Raw genomic sequence first — 14814 nt, 5'->3', positions numbered from 1 at the left:
GTTAAGTTCTAATTTTAGTTAGTCTGTTGGGATTCCGTGCTGAACCTGGTGCTGAAGGCTTGATAAATTGTAAAATGGTCAAACTTCATTTTTTCAAATGTGGAATAGAACTTTTTCAGCTGTTGTAGGTAACGTGTTTCTCCTGACTAATTTAATTTTTAATAGTAGAAGCATGCATTCTTCTTGTACTGCCTGTGTGTGGTAGTCTTGTAAAGCTGTGTTGCATTCTACTAAGTACTGCTATACAGACTCTTAATGAGGTCTTTTTTTTATTGAAATGACTAATTAACTGGGTACATAAATAAGACTTATTTGCACTTCGTTTGGCTTATTAAAAATGCAGTTTCTGATTATTTTTTTTAAGGAAAGACAAATATGTGTATCTCTTCTTTACGTTGTGCTGGAACTTGCTTGAAGGAAGTCTCCCAATGTCTGCAACTCAGAGTAGGCTTGTGAATGAGAAACTGAAAGTGAAACAACCTTATTTTCTACAACCGAAGAAGAAATAAGAAAGCTAAAGCATAAATATTGTAAGAGCATTTATTCAGAAATTATCATTTGAATATTGCTAACGTCTGAAAAGAAACTTAATATTTTTGAGCTTGCAGCATTCCTTTCAAGGAGAAAAAACAGTTTATTCAACTGGTTTTATTTGTACCATCATCCTTCTGTTTTTCTTTCCAGTGCTTCCTTGCAGAACAGCCAGCCATATGGAAAAGCAATAATGCTAGTATCTTCCATGAAAAGACAAAGTGTTAATCTGAGAGTAGAGAAATGCACTTGAGAGTAAGACAATACTGACAAACATCTTTTGGATTCATCTTGGATTCTGGCGCTGGTTGCAGATCCTTACTGGCCCACACAGAGGAATGCTGTAGAAAGAGTACCTTGGTTCAGAAGGAACGATGCCCCTTGTCGCTATGGGGCAGCTGCTCCTGCCACACTGAGTCACTGTCTGACTTCTCAAAGTCAGGTTTATCACCCTTTTGGGAGAGGCAATGCTTCCCCCCCCCCGCCCCCCCCCCCTTTGTTTGTTTGTTTCTGTGTGTTGCTAATGCCAGGAGTTAATCCTGCTCTTAAATGTTTTTCTTGCATCTTGCCCCTCCTAGTTTGGGGCACAAGATGTGTACCTATACATTTAAAAAGTATCTTCAGCGGAAGTCTCAGAATCAGGGAGGATTTTCTGCTTTTAAATAATTCCTAACCGTTCTCTGATAAAAATGTCACCTGGTTTATGTTATGCAAGTTCCACAAACTCTGAACTTTGATAATTTAAGCTGCTTAATTTAAAATAAGTTTTGTCATAAAATATTAATTTAAGTGATTTTGAATGCAACACTTGGGTATTAAGAGGAAATCATATGAGAAAATACTGATGATGGAATGATCTACCTTTTTATGCAAGGTAATAATGGCTTATTGATGAAGGTTCTGCCATTCTTGTACAATCTGGGATGCCATTGTGATATGAAACGTCCTACTGTTTTATGCTTTTCTAGAAAAACTAGCATTTTCCCAGTCTTGCGAAAATTATTAATTACTTAAGGCTATGGTTTTGCAAGTTAATTTGTAATGTGTGTATCCAGTCCACATGCTTCACTATTATGGAAGCCCACAGCCCTTCAGAGACTTCTTTGAAATAATTCTGTAATCTTAAACTGTAGGACTTCTGTTCTGAAAGATTATACTGAATATAAATGTCTATACAATTGAGATGTAAATCAGAGAGTACCTATTGTAAAGACAGTTCCTTTGCCCTGTGTAGTTCTTTTACTAAACAAGTAACATTTAGGATCTCAGACTTGTGAAACTATTTCTGTTCAGAAATGAAAGGGAAGAAATCATAGTATTTGATTTTACTTTTTGTTCCTTCAGGTACCTTCTCATTCAATGCTTCCTTGTTTCAGCTGTCTGTTTATATCAAATCTTATTTTGGGATCCCTTGTGCAAAGCACCATCTTCCCCACTCACCTGTTTTCAGTGTTGTGCCACCTTGTCAGTTTAGGCCATGTTTGTCAGCATTGATTTTCACCCTGAACAGCATTAAATTAATTCCCATAGCTTTTTTTTTCTTTTTTTTTTTTAAAGTTATGAAGGACTTCAGTGTTCTAGAAAGTGTTCAAGAGTCAACTGGGAAAGAATTCATCCCTTCCCTACTTCTTTTGCTTCATACCTTTTCTCAGCACCTTACAGGGTCTTTGGAGACAGTCTCTTGGTGTCTTCTTTTAGATGGGGCTTGATGTAGATAGATTTACCCAGGGTTTGGGTCCATGAATTTAACAGATTCTTTGAGTGTTTCCCGTCCTTTGAAAATTACACTTTTTGGATACTTGGACCTTAATATTTAGTATACTACAGTGAGGTGTTAAAGCAGAAGTAGAGCCTAGCACACTCATTTTATTTAGTTCTTCTGTGTTCAGTTATCTATGTGGAAGAACATTAAAGGTTGTTTATAAATAGCTGGGATCCTTTTATTTCTTTTCCTGTGCTAATAATTTTTAGCTCTTACATGCCAAGCAAGACTAGATTATTTGGTATAACACCTGCAAGGATATTTTGATAAAATGTTAGGGGGCTTTATGATTTTTTTCGATGGCTTGGCAAAATGTAAACTGATGAATTCCATATGAGTTTAGAAGTCTGATACCAACAGACCAATTTGATTTTTTTTCATAATCTTGATGTGTGGAGTGACATTTGCAGTGGGAGGATCTCACAATCTGAGACAGGAAACTTTCGAGAAAGTTAAGAAAGGAAATGGGAGTGTGTTGCAAAAGTAGTGAAACAAGTGCATCTTGTCTGTATTTGAACATCTTCTTGCTCTATGCTACAGTGTCACTAACCTCTGTGGTCTGCTGTGTCAGAAATTATGTCTGCCATATATTAGAGTAGCACTGCTCATTTGCCTTTCTGCAGAGATAGTAGAATGGGATCATGAGTTGATGGTTTTTGATTGGGACTCCACTTTAAAGAATTAACTAGGTGGTTCTCTGAGGATGGATTGTGGCATCCAGGAAACTGCTTCAAGAGGAGTCCTATTGCAGAAGTTGGAATGAGTTCTCTATCTTAAGAGGAGGTTGCAGAAAGAGAAAACGGGGTCCCATGTTAAAGGCAGTTGAGTACTGACCCTGAAAATTACCAATTTTCAGTCTGTTTTGGCATTTGTGTAAGATACAGGCTTTTTATGAGCATTTGCCAAGTGTTTTCCTTGTGGATAACTGCTTTGAGACTGTTACAGCTTATTCCTTCAGCAGTAGTAGGGAAGAAGAGTTGTTTGCAGAAGCTGAAACTGAAGTTGCTAGCAGCTATGGTCTAACCAAGTATAAAGTACTACCTAGCATGAAATAATCTGGAAAATAAAGTCCATAATGTGTTATGGACATGGCAAGTTAGTCAAATTCATGACTTTATTATTTCTGTGCACTTAAGTCACCGTGTGTAAAATGAAGGAAATAATAAGTTTTCATCTTCCAGCAATATTGTGAAAATAAATTAATGTCTGTGGAAGGAGGGAGAGCCTAACCCTTATTATTTCAAATTTTGAGTTTTGGATAGTAAGTTCTGTGGTGTTGTCCAGGGTAAGGCCCTCCTTTTCATTTAGGAGGATTGTTCTATTTTCAAATTTTAAAAGAAGTGTTGTAGACACTTCCTTCTCTTTAAGAACATAGAAATTGAGGCAAGCTGAAATAGCAGGGAATTGTGGTACAAGTGACAGATAGATTCTCTTTCTGTGGAAGCAAGTAAAGCCACTTGCTGCATGTGTTTCTGGTCAGTAATTCCTCAGAATTTCACCAGCTTGTCAAAAAATTTTCACACAGCTACAGAAGCAAGTGTCTCGAATTGCTATGGGAATTTGCCTTTGCCAGTAGTAACAATGATCACAGAAGATTGAAGTCCACTTTTTGCCTTGAGTGCTGCTTAAACATTTCAGCAGGAGCATTAAGCATTAAACTAGCTTAAAAGGAATGAATGTTCAGCAAATTTAATATATTGCTTGATCACATCTAAGGAGGTATGAATCAGAGATGTAAGTTACACTAAAAATCTGATTTGTTTCGTCATGTTTTGTTTCTACTTTCTGAAGCAAATCAGTACCAGTGTGTTGGTTTTGTTCCAATTGGTAGATTTTTGAGTTTTACTTAAAAGTGCATGAGGCAAGAGGTGTCCAATGCTACTCCAGTAAGTTTCAGTCCTCACTTGGTTGACATTTATTGTAAGTGTAGCTTCAAGAGAACATTACAGAAAGAAGTGCAGGTGTATTTTTAATGATGAGTTGTCATGAAAGAGGAGCCATCACTTGCTCAGGCAGCTGTTACTGAAGCATGATCTATCTGTAATTTATAAACCAGTAGTACCTTTAAAATTCAAGTCAACCCGTGCAACAAATCTGAAAGGCATATTGGGGTGTGGTATTTTCAATCAGTGAATAAGATTTTGTAAATTAAATTCTGGGCCAAAGTGGTTTGGTTTTGGTTTTTTTGTTATTCCACAGTGTGCTGTTGTAAAACACTGCTGCATGATGTATAGGTGCCTACAGTTAATCAGGAATAGCAAGGTATGTATATTCCATGGTTTCTTTTACTGTTTTTTCCTCCTCAAGTAACAAACAACCTGATCTGTGTAAGGTATGACAGCTGAAAGCACCTAACTGGCTAGATAACTGAGCGACTTAAATGACCTCCAGATGTCCCTTGACCTCAACTATTCTTCAATTCTATGATCAATGAAATTTTTGTGTTCTTTGGTAAGCATGTGTTTAGCTTTTTTTTTTTTTTTTTTAAAAAAAAAAAAAAGGGGGAGAGGTGGGAAGCCTTACCAAAACTCAATCAGAAAACTACAGATTTGGTCATGCTCTTTAATAGGGTGTATTTGTTAGAAAGAGGTCGACAAGTCTGGGTGCTCCTGTTAGTGTGGAAAATAGATTGAAGGGTTTTGTGAAATCTGTGGAACTTGATACTTGAAACCATGCACAGGTAAACTCAGGCTCTTAAAATAGGAATTTGGAGGTGTTCTGGGTAGGAGCCCAAGGTCCTATACAGGCAAGTGCAACAAAACCCCTGCAAAGAGTCTTGTTTGTTTTCTGTATAGGAAAGAGTTGTATGTCCTCTCATTTTTTGCTCTTAGTAGAAATTCCTAGACTATGAGATACGTTCTTAATTTTGGTAGGAAGTAGTAGTGAGTTCCAGCTGAAGTATTGGAAAATCTTTCTTGCTGCCTGAGTGTCGGCTGTTTTTTAGGGACTTCATCCTAGCCTTGTGTAGTGTAGTCTGGCATGGGATGAGTAGGTACTTAGGAGTATTTTAAAAGCTGTTCTGGAGATTGAGTAGTCACTGCCCATTCCTATTTCACTGTTCAAGGGCACCTTTATAAAATGGGATTCAAATAATTTATTTTCCTTATTACAGAAAGATTTTTGTGATCCTTATGTTTGATCTCGGGTATCTAAACATTTGAAAATAAAATGTAGAAATACTGTCTGATAGGACAGCCAGTCTAGTAGTCCATTGCATATATTAGCTGGGCTCTGAGGAGTCTCTGAAATACACATACCCAAGTTGTTTCATGGCATATATTTCTGAAAGGTGTGTTTGTTAGGCTGGTGTTTTGGGTTGGGATTTTATTTATTTATTTCTAGTGTAGCCTCTAAAATCTGGTAGGGAGAATTGCTGCAGGGGAGAGGTAAGGTACTTTTTCTGAGGTTGTGCAATAGGTGCAGCAAAGAAAGGAGTAGAACTGAACTCAGCCTTGAATGTTCTAGCCACGAAGTCATCTCAAGTATTGTGTAAATCTTAAAGGAAAATTGTAATAAAAAAAATTCTCATTTCTGGACCAGAAGTGTTTTGTCATATTTTATCATCAAATGCTGTAAAATCTGCCAAATTTGTGACTCATGTCCATGCTGGGTACTGCGTTTACACTTAATACCACAACAGACTGTTGCCTTAGGCACTGTTAGTTTGAGACTTTGTTGGAGCTTAGGTCTTTCATCATAACTCTTGACACTGGAATCTGCACGGACTGAACTGTCGCAATCGTGTGAAAAGAGCTTGCAAATATTTTCCAAATAAAAATGTTCTTGTCAACTTTCATCTGTAAAAGCCACTGCATGTATCATTCAGGCGCTCTTCTCTCCTATATATTGAATTGGTGTGCTACCTAAAGCCAGTAGTACTTGGTAACTTGTTTGCTGGTTGCTGTATTGCAAGTACAATGAGACACTGTGGAGTGCATGGCAAAAAGTGCCTGGTAAATTGTTCTGTTTGTTACATTTCATGATATTTTAGTGCACACCATATACAGGAAGGGGTGATGGTAAAAAATTTAGTCTTAAATAGTATAACACACACACACATACAGCCTCTTATTTAATCTTTTCTTATGCAAAATGTGTATTCCTTTGAGCTTGTGAAGGACAATAATGCCTCTAGCCTGCAGCAGTAGGGATGTACTGCTGTGTATGTTTAGTCCATTATAGCTCTGTGTGTGTAATACATTATCAGCTTTTGGAAAAAGTGTTTCATTATATGAATCTCATGCCTACTCAGCTTTGACTTTAGCACCCTGGTAGTTAAGTTGTTTGGTGATCCTACTTAGCAGTAACGTGTGTGCGGACCCAGCAGCATCATCGGTTGCTAAATGATTGGAAAGAAGTCTTTGGGGGGGATCCATGTAACATGTTTTCATAGGACTCTGCACAAGAAACCTCAAAATATTTTTGCTCAAATGAAACCTTTATTAGCCCTTTCAATTTTCTTAATTGTAAAGATCAAATAAACTGCTGCAATGATTATAGAATAGCGGTGTTTATGTAGTCCTCTGCAATGAAAACCTTGGTACAAAACCTAATGTTTTTGTGGCTATGGTCTCTCTGAAATTTTGAAATTTCAGAGCAGTATTTTGTTTAATGTTAGAATGAGATTTTTAAAGTGTATGCACTGGGCAATATCCCATCCATTACCACCATTTTGACATTCTCATGAGATGTCAGTAGTGTTTGAGACTTCATTTCTATGAGTATGTCTGTCCAAGAAGGTAATGGAAAACTGACCACAGTAGTTTTCTTTTAGTTTTAATGGAGAATGACAAGCTGATTAAACACTTGTGCTTTTTTACAGGGCCACAGGAGTGGCAAGACTAAAGAATTTTGATTTGTGTTTTTATGTTCTGGGGAAAAAATTCTTGTGTGTTGATCATGGAGTCTACTGTGCCTTCCTCCCAAGCACAATCCCTTCCTACCTGTCCTCTGAAGTTTCTCTCTCTCTGCTGCTTCCTCATCACAATCACATTCTCTTATTTAGCTAATCTGAACCTTTACTCCTCACAGGCATACTTCTGTGTGGGAAATATCAGGTAAAAGTATAGATGGTCTTTTCCTACACATGATGTTTAAATTCCGAAGCCAGAAAAGCCCAGCTCTGTACTAGTGAACTTTACTACCATCCTACTGTGTGTTGGACCTGCATGGTCTTTTTCCTGACAGTCCCAAATTCCTGATCTTGTGCCTCTTACAATGTCCCCAGCCTCTAACCAAAATTTCCCAAATAATGTCTCATTTCAACTCGTGCCCTTTTTTTCTTAGTGGATGCTGTAGGTGAGAAGGAGATGCTGGTATGATAGTACATGCACTACAGTCTGACTGGGAGTGGCTGCATTGTATGGTAGTAGGTTGTGGCTGAGTAACTGTGGGATATAGAAGCACAGAGTTCTGGAAGAACAACAAGATGATTGACAATGTTGCTACATCTCCCATCACAATGTTTCTTTTAGCGCTAGTAGTGCTGGAGTTTGTTAACCTCTCTTTTGGAAAGAAAACACTTCTCTTGAGGGATGCTTTATTTGTGAAATAAAATACTGAAGTCACTTGCGCTTTCCTGATGAGAAGAAAAAAAAAACACCCAAAGAGTGCTAAACTTAGTTAAATGAACATCTTTTTGCTTAAACTCTGCTTCTTACAGTATTTTAAAAGCCCAGTTTTCTGTGGGTTTTGGTCCTTTGTGCTATACCCATTCCCTTTCTCCCAGTGCATTAACCTCAGCTGCCTTTGACACTCCCACCAGAACGCAGATAGCATTTGGCATGGCTAGGTGTGAGCTACCTACTTACTTCTTAATTAGCCAGTATGTACATACGGGTTGGCCAGCTGGCTTTCTCTGAACAGAATATGTAATGTTGGCTTTTGCCTGCCTTTCCCTCAGTTCAGCTGTTCTTAGACGTCGCTCTCTTATGCTCATCCACCAGCTTTTTTTTTTTTTTCCCCCTTTCCATAATAGACTGAATAGCTTTGAGATCTAGATCGTACTAGTCATTTCTAAATAAACTTGGAAGAGACAAAGTCATGGGTGTGGGAGGGAGGAGATTGCCAAGAGGAAATCAGGTCAGTGTCTTAGTTTGAATCAGGAATACACTTTTAGTGACTATCCTTATCTCTCCTCTCTGTAGTTTAGCTTGATCTATGCAGTGGCTGCAGAGCTTGATTCCTTCGGTTTTAAGCAGAGATGTGTGCTCAGTGTGCTCCAGCCTTTAATATGTGTTTAGTACATGGGACTGCACTAGAACTAGTCCAGAGCAAAACTGCTAAATGTAACTAGAGTAAATTCTGATTTTTTGCTACAAGCAGTTCCACTCTAGAGATCTGCTCTTGATAATTCTGTAGTTCTTGCTAATGTAGATGTAGCCTTAGCTGTCATTTTCATCTGTTTAATTTTAGCAAAACATTCTGAAGCACTCATGTCAAATATTTATAGCAGAAATTTTTTACAGTTGATTCACTGTTTCCTAGTCTGGAGTAAATCCCTATTAGAAGAAAGGGATATTTTTCTTCGTTTTTTTTTTCCTCTGCAGATGAAATAAGATACGGGAAATATAGAACAGGTAGTTGAGAAGATTGCCTTATGTTAGATCCCCTGCTTTTCAAGTGCAGATGTATTCTAGAGCTCAAGCATAAATGCAGTATCTTGGAAATTAACTCATCTGCTACTAATATTCTCATACAAGTTCGGTCTTGCACCCCATTGATCTTCTATAATAGCAGTCATCTAACCTTCAAGATCAACTGTACAACAGGGCTGCCAAAGAAAACCTTCCCTAAGTATCATGTAACTTTTTGCTGTTTATATTATGGGGAAGACATGCAGGAATAAGATAAGCATGCATCATAAACCAGAAAGGAAACAAGTAGTTCTGTGAGCACCAGAACTAGTGATGCTTAATTTCTTATAGATTTGTGTCTTACAGTTGATTGGTAATGTGCAAGTCTCAACTGAAACTTGCCCTGTGACTAGGGGAAAAGAAGGAAAGTGGTTTGTAAAGGCCATCTCACATAGGGTTTTCTTATATGCAACGTAGCATGAAGCTCATACTGAAACTTTCCCTCGGGGAAAACGGTGACAAGCTGATCATTATTATCTACCAGCCACCTCTTTCCATTAAATTTGTGAGTGCTTAATATATTTGAAAACTTTTCTCTGCTGTCAAGTTTGAAGAAAATATGTCTACGGGCGTGAAAGTCATTGGTGAATCATACATATGCATGTAACGAACACATGGGCCTCCGTTTCTCAAGTGGCTGGAGTGAAAGCAAAAACTCATATAAAGGGATTGAACAACAGTGGCAGCAGCGTTGTTGGGAGTACTGTGTGAGTTCTCTGGGTTTTTACATAAGTGAAGGCATGCCCTTCTATTAGTGCTAGATGTAAGCTTATACAAATCAATACAGTAACTTGTTGGTATTAGAGTTGTATTATATGCTGAATTTTCTGAAGCTACTTGTATCTGAAATTTTGGTAGTTGGTGGGGTTTGGGTGTTTTTGGGGTGGTTTTTTTTTATTATTAAATAATCCCAGCTTTTTATATCACTGCCTGTAGATCTGTCAAAATGCTCACCTTTGATACTTTAAGGAGAAAAAAGAATCTTTTAGTTCCTTTAGGTGAAAAATGAACGAGAGAAGTTGAACTGTTTTTTGAGTAATAGGACATTGATAACTATAATGAATGTGCAGGACAGATGTCCAAATGTAAAATCAGAATATCTGATTCTTTTACATGCAGAGAAGTTTCTTTTAGTAGGAAGCAGATTCTATGTTTTCTTGAAAAGCTTGAAATGGATCAGTTTGTCAGAGAAAAAGCACAGCTGTGCCTGTTTGTCAGATGAAAAGTGATGGTGCTGCTTGTTGTGACAGAGAATAATTTGAATGTAAAGAGTTTAACTTTTAAATTAAAGTTCTGTTGATTTGAAACATGCCATCAAGACCGCCTAATAAGCCAGTAATCGCATTAAGAAACAGCCCTGAAGGAGACTCAAAGCAGAGAGATTTGGGTTTCCCTGGAAGAACCTGCTAATGTTCTCCATTTTCACTTGGAATGCAAATTACTGTGTTCAGAACATGAGTTGAAATGGCACTGAACTGCAGGCAAACAGAAATAAAGTTAAAATGTCAGTAAAATCACTTCTTCAGGTCATCATTTTATTGTAATATATAGTATGTGATCATGGGTTGAATAGTTTGCTTACATTTCTGGACTGTGATACCTTGGAAATAAATAAAAAAACCTACCCTTTATGACATTTTTAAATTTTTTCTCAAATATTTGAAGCATTTATGTCTGTCTGAAAAGTATTTAATATAGGGTTTGTGGAACGGCAACCTGGTACATAAAACACTTCATGGAAATACTGCCGTGTGTCAATGTGATCGGTGGATGGTTCTACTTTAATAATACAATATGTGATACTCAGCTTTAGTGAACTTCCAAAACAGTTTTCTCTTCAAAACATAGCTGGCTTGGGGTCAAGAATTAAATGAATTCACATTTTGTTTTGATTATGTGGTAAAGAAAATGGAAGCATCCTATGCTTTCTGTTTTCATTTACTTAATTTGTGTATTATTTGTGCTGTGTTATATAAAAATACCTTTAATTTAAATTTATTTTGAAAATGTTTTCATCATCCTCTTGTCCCTATACAATACCTATAGCTTGAATTTTTTTTGGTCTACCATTTTTGAAAATAAATTACTTCTGCTCGGTAAGGTTTGAAAGGACATGCAGGGAAGCTGGGCATTTTGTGGAGGAAGAACTCTTGTCCAGTTAATGTGTTTTAGCCCCTCTTGGTGAGGCAAATAAAAGGAGTGGAGCCAAGCCTAAGCTAATAAATTTTACTTAAGCTCAGGAATCTGGGCTCCTTACTGTCAGTACCAGAAGGGTATAGGGAATGGCATTACCAAACCAGGAAGGGAAAAGAAGCAAAGCAGGGATGGAGTTACTTTCAGGGAGTCCAGCAGCAGAAAAAAAGGAAAGAAAACAGCAGCATATGCAATGAGAAATACTTTTATTAAAATAATAAAGATAACTTTCACATGTTAATGTGTTTTAAAGTAGTTGTAATCATGATGATATATACAACGGGAATTGTGAATGAAAGTTAAGAGGATTTGAGAGGCTAACTGAGCAAAAGAAGATTTATGACTTCTTTTTAAAACCATGAAAACGGGTATTTGCTGCTATGGTAATACTCTGTGGTGTAATCAACACAGTAGTTGTTGTCTGTGAGGATGCTATCTCATTGCTTCTTTTAGTTGTAAACTACCGGAAACTCATTCTAGGGTACTCTATGTTGCACCAATAACCTTTTTTCTTCCTGCAACTGTTGACAAAAAGCAAATAAAAAGAACAGGCAAACAACAGTGTGCTTTGTTCATTAAAAATGAGCAATTACTGTCCCTGTCCAGTAGGGCATAAATCCTATTGACCCTACATAAATGAAGGGGATACCCTAATGTTTTTTTTATCTTAGGTAAGAGTGGAACAGTAGGAATTTCACAATATTGTATCTTGTATAGTAGTGGAGACAAGATTCAGGTTATTGTATATGAGACAGTTTCTAATTAAGCTCTCTACCTGTTTTTCATAAGCTTGTGGTTAATGTTAAAAAAATAAAAACAAAAAACTCCGGTGTGGGGGAAAGGAAAGAAAAGAGCAAACCATAATGTATCATTTCCTAATTTTCCAACTTTAGGATTGAACATTTTGAGCTTTCCTTCCCCTCTTGTTCTTCCCCTCCTTTTGTGGAAGAATGAGAAAGTAAGATGTTACTTTGCTATATACAATGGTATTAATCTTAACCAAGTAAGGGAATTTCCCATAGTTTAGGTCTTGTGGGGGATGGGTGGGTTGGTGCAGTGGGGTGTAGAAATTTTCTTGAATATAAAAGTTCTGTGTGTCAGGTCTAGTGTGCAAAACAGTTTTCTCAAAGTCATCTGCAGTGAGAAAATACCAGTCTCTGTTGTAAGTTACCTGTGTCAAGGCAAAATAGTGGCCCTGGTCCTGTGACAGCAACGTTTCTGCGACGTGATGATCCAAAACTTTTAACCTATAAAGCAGCAGTAGAAATGTCACACATGAAACAACATCTAGCTGAGACCTAGAATCACCACAAGACTTAGCAAGACTGTGATCACCTAAATATTTGTAACATAATACATCATATCAAAAAGACCCATAAAATGTCACCAGCTTTACAGTGATGTCTGATGCAGTTGTGCTTTTCACGTGACCTTTCCTGTTGGGCCCTCTTAGGAGAGGAGTGGCTCCTTCTTCTGTGGAAGAGGCGAATCAGAACTTTTCCGTTACGTGGATCTGTAATGTACTTGGTATACCCTGGAGATGAAACGCCACATTCTCTCTCTTAAGAGTGTTATGTGCATACGTATATATATGTAGTGATGGCTTATGCGATTAATTTGCTAGACAGTGAAAGTTAAGGGTTCTAGTTCCAGGTCTAAGCTTTAGAAGATTTTTCTTCTGACACTTATTTCTCATTCCGACAGAAAGGATACCAAATCACCAAGATTTGATCTTCTTTCCATAATATTTTGGGTAGATGATATTTCACTTCCCCAGGCTAGAAAGCTTGGTTTCTCTTCAGTGTTGCTAGAAATTATCTTCTGCATCTTCCCAGTCTTATTACTTACAAAAATGAGATACTGAACCAATGAGACATCAAATACCCAAAAGCGTTAAGTCTGCCAAAGGTGCAGGTTAGAGGGATGAGGCAGTTCAGCAGCTGACTTGGTGGCTTTCTGATGACGCTGTCCCCAGTAGCAGCCATGTTAGACCTTTTGTGTTTTCACCCCAAGGTTTAAGCTGCAGATGAGTGGGATGTTTGAAGTCAGGTGTCATTGTTAGTCATCTTTTCTGGGGCACTATTCAACTCTGCTACCATGTGCAGTAACAACATTTGCCCTGAAATAACACTGCAGTGTGTATATTTATGTAATGTTGGTTGTTTGTTTTTCAGACACACGATGAACCCACTGATGCAAGATACAGCTAGCTAAACCGCTATAAAATGCCCAAATTTGGGTCTACAAAAACAGTTCAAGTTGAAAATTCTGATAGTGATAGCACCATGGTGGAAAAACCAACTGCAAGAAAGGTAACAAAATCATATTCATGTCCATTTAATTTCAGTGAAATGAAGAGCATGTATTCTGACACTGGGGGTTTGTTTTTTTGCTGTAATGGGAAGAACTGAATATGAATCTGTATTCTGATATCTTAAGTGCAGAAAAAAAGTGTAAGTTTTTACATGGCTTTAACTAAATTAAACTAGGGAATAGAATATGCCTTTTATTGTAACTTGCAACTTAATTCAGAAGAAGCTGGATGGATTGGCTTTATTTGGTGTAAGTTAGTGCATGGTTTTCATATCTTACATCATATGAAGTCCATACGCTCACAGGAACAATGATTCATATTTTATTTAATTTTACGGTCTTACTCTCTGTTACAAACACATGAAACATTTCTGAAGACCTGTGACAGCACAGACCAGTGAAAAAACACAAGTTTCTTACATTCCTTTGTAACACAGGGACTTGTTCCCTCTCTTAGGAGGACTTGAAAGCTAAATGCTGCGGAAGAGTTAAGAGTAACACCTGTACAAAGGAGTCCACTTCAAAAATGATAAGATCCATTTTTGAGTGTTAGAGAATGAAGGAATACCGGAGCTCTAGTAACACCGAAGAGTGGTTTATTGTTTATAAATGTGAAGTATCCTACCATTTTCAAACTTTGGAGCAGAGTTGCAAATAACTCAGTTCTCAGTTTTGTCTGCCTAGTACAATTTTACAATAGACAACAGTTTTATCTGTAGTACTAATGAATAACAGAAGATAAAATAAAATTCTGAATTGTGAATGATGAGTTGTATGTAGCCCTAAGGAAAGAGAATCCATTTAACACCCAAATGGTATTTAAGAGTGTCTTCTCTGGAAAAGGAGACTCTGTGTGTGGTCATACTTACTGTTTTGTTGAAGTCTGTATTCTCTGCAAGATCATTTAATGAATGGGTATAAGATAGGAAGAGATTAAAAACTAGGGAAGTTTAGAAGATCCAGCATCTACTTCAAACCATTTGTCTTCTGAAAACATTCATAAAAACCTTTAGATTTTTTTATCTCTTCCCAGTTTGTTTTATGGTTCCCAGTAAAGTGAGGCAAAGGTAGTTACTTTTGCTAGTTGTGATGAAATACGTAGATAAGAAGAGGAAGGTAACAGAGTAGAATGAGGAAAGGAAATAGGCTTACTAGTAAAGGGATGAAAAAACGTTGGAGTGGTTTGGTTTGTGTGGTGTTTGGGGTTTTTTTTCCTGGTTCTTGTTTGGGATATGGTTGAGTTAACTGAAGTTTCGTTCAGTACTGGGAAAGAGAGGGGAATGTCTTGGGGCCTACAAGAGCAAGAATATGAAGGCTATTACAGTGACATTTAGTGGTATTAAATACTGCCTTTTTATTTATATACTTGTAATTAAGTTA

At 37.3% G+C, this 14814-nt stretch overlaps 1 protein-coding gene across 3 annotated transcripts in view; it reads left to right on the top strand.

The window, feature by feature from the left end:
* Positions 1-14814, top strand: part of ANKRD12 (ankyrin repeat domain 12) — a 65838-nt gene that overhangs the window by 6105 nt on the left and 44919 nt on the right. For 2 of the 3 annotated variants that reach the window (XM_040588408.1, XM_040588409.1), the window contains exon 2: positions 13296-13433. In XM_040588408.1, coding sequence (XP_040444342.1) covers positions 13347-13433 — 87 coding nt within the window. In that variant the 5' untranslated portion in view covers positions 13296-13346. Of the gene's footprint in view, positions 1-13295; positions 13434-14814 lie in introns of those variants that run through there. The other variant, XM_040588410.1, reaches the window with a different exon arrangement.

Source organism: Falco naumanni, chromosome 3 (assembly GCF_017639655.2).
Source record: "Falco naumanni isolate bFalNau1 chromosome 3, bFalNau1.pat, whole genome shotgun sequence".
In the NCBI taxonomy this organism is placed as follows: domain Eukaryota; kingdom Metazoa; phylum Chordata; class Aves; order Falconiformes; family Falconidae; genus Falco; species Falco naumanni.
Note: the sequence above shows the minus strand (reverse complement) of the source record. Positions and strands in the feature narration are given on the sequence as shown.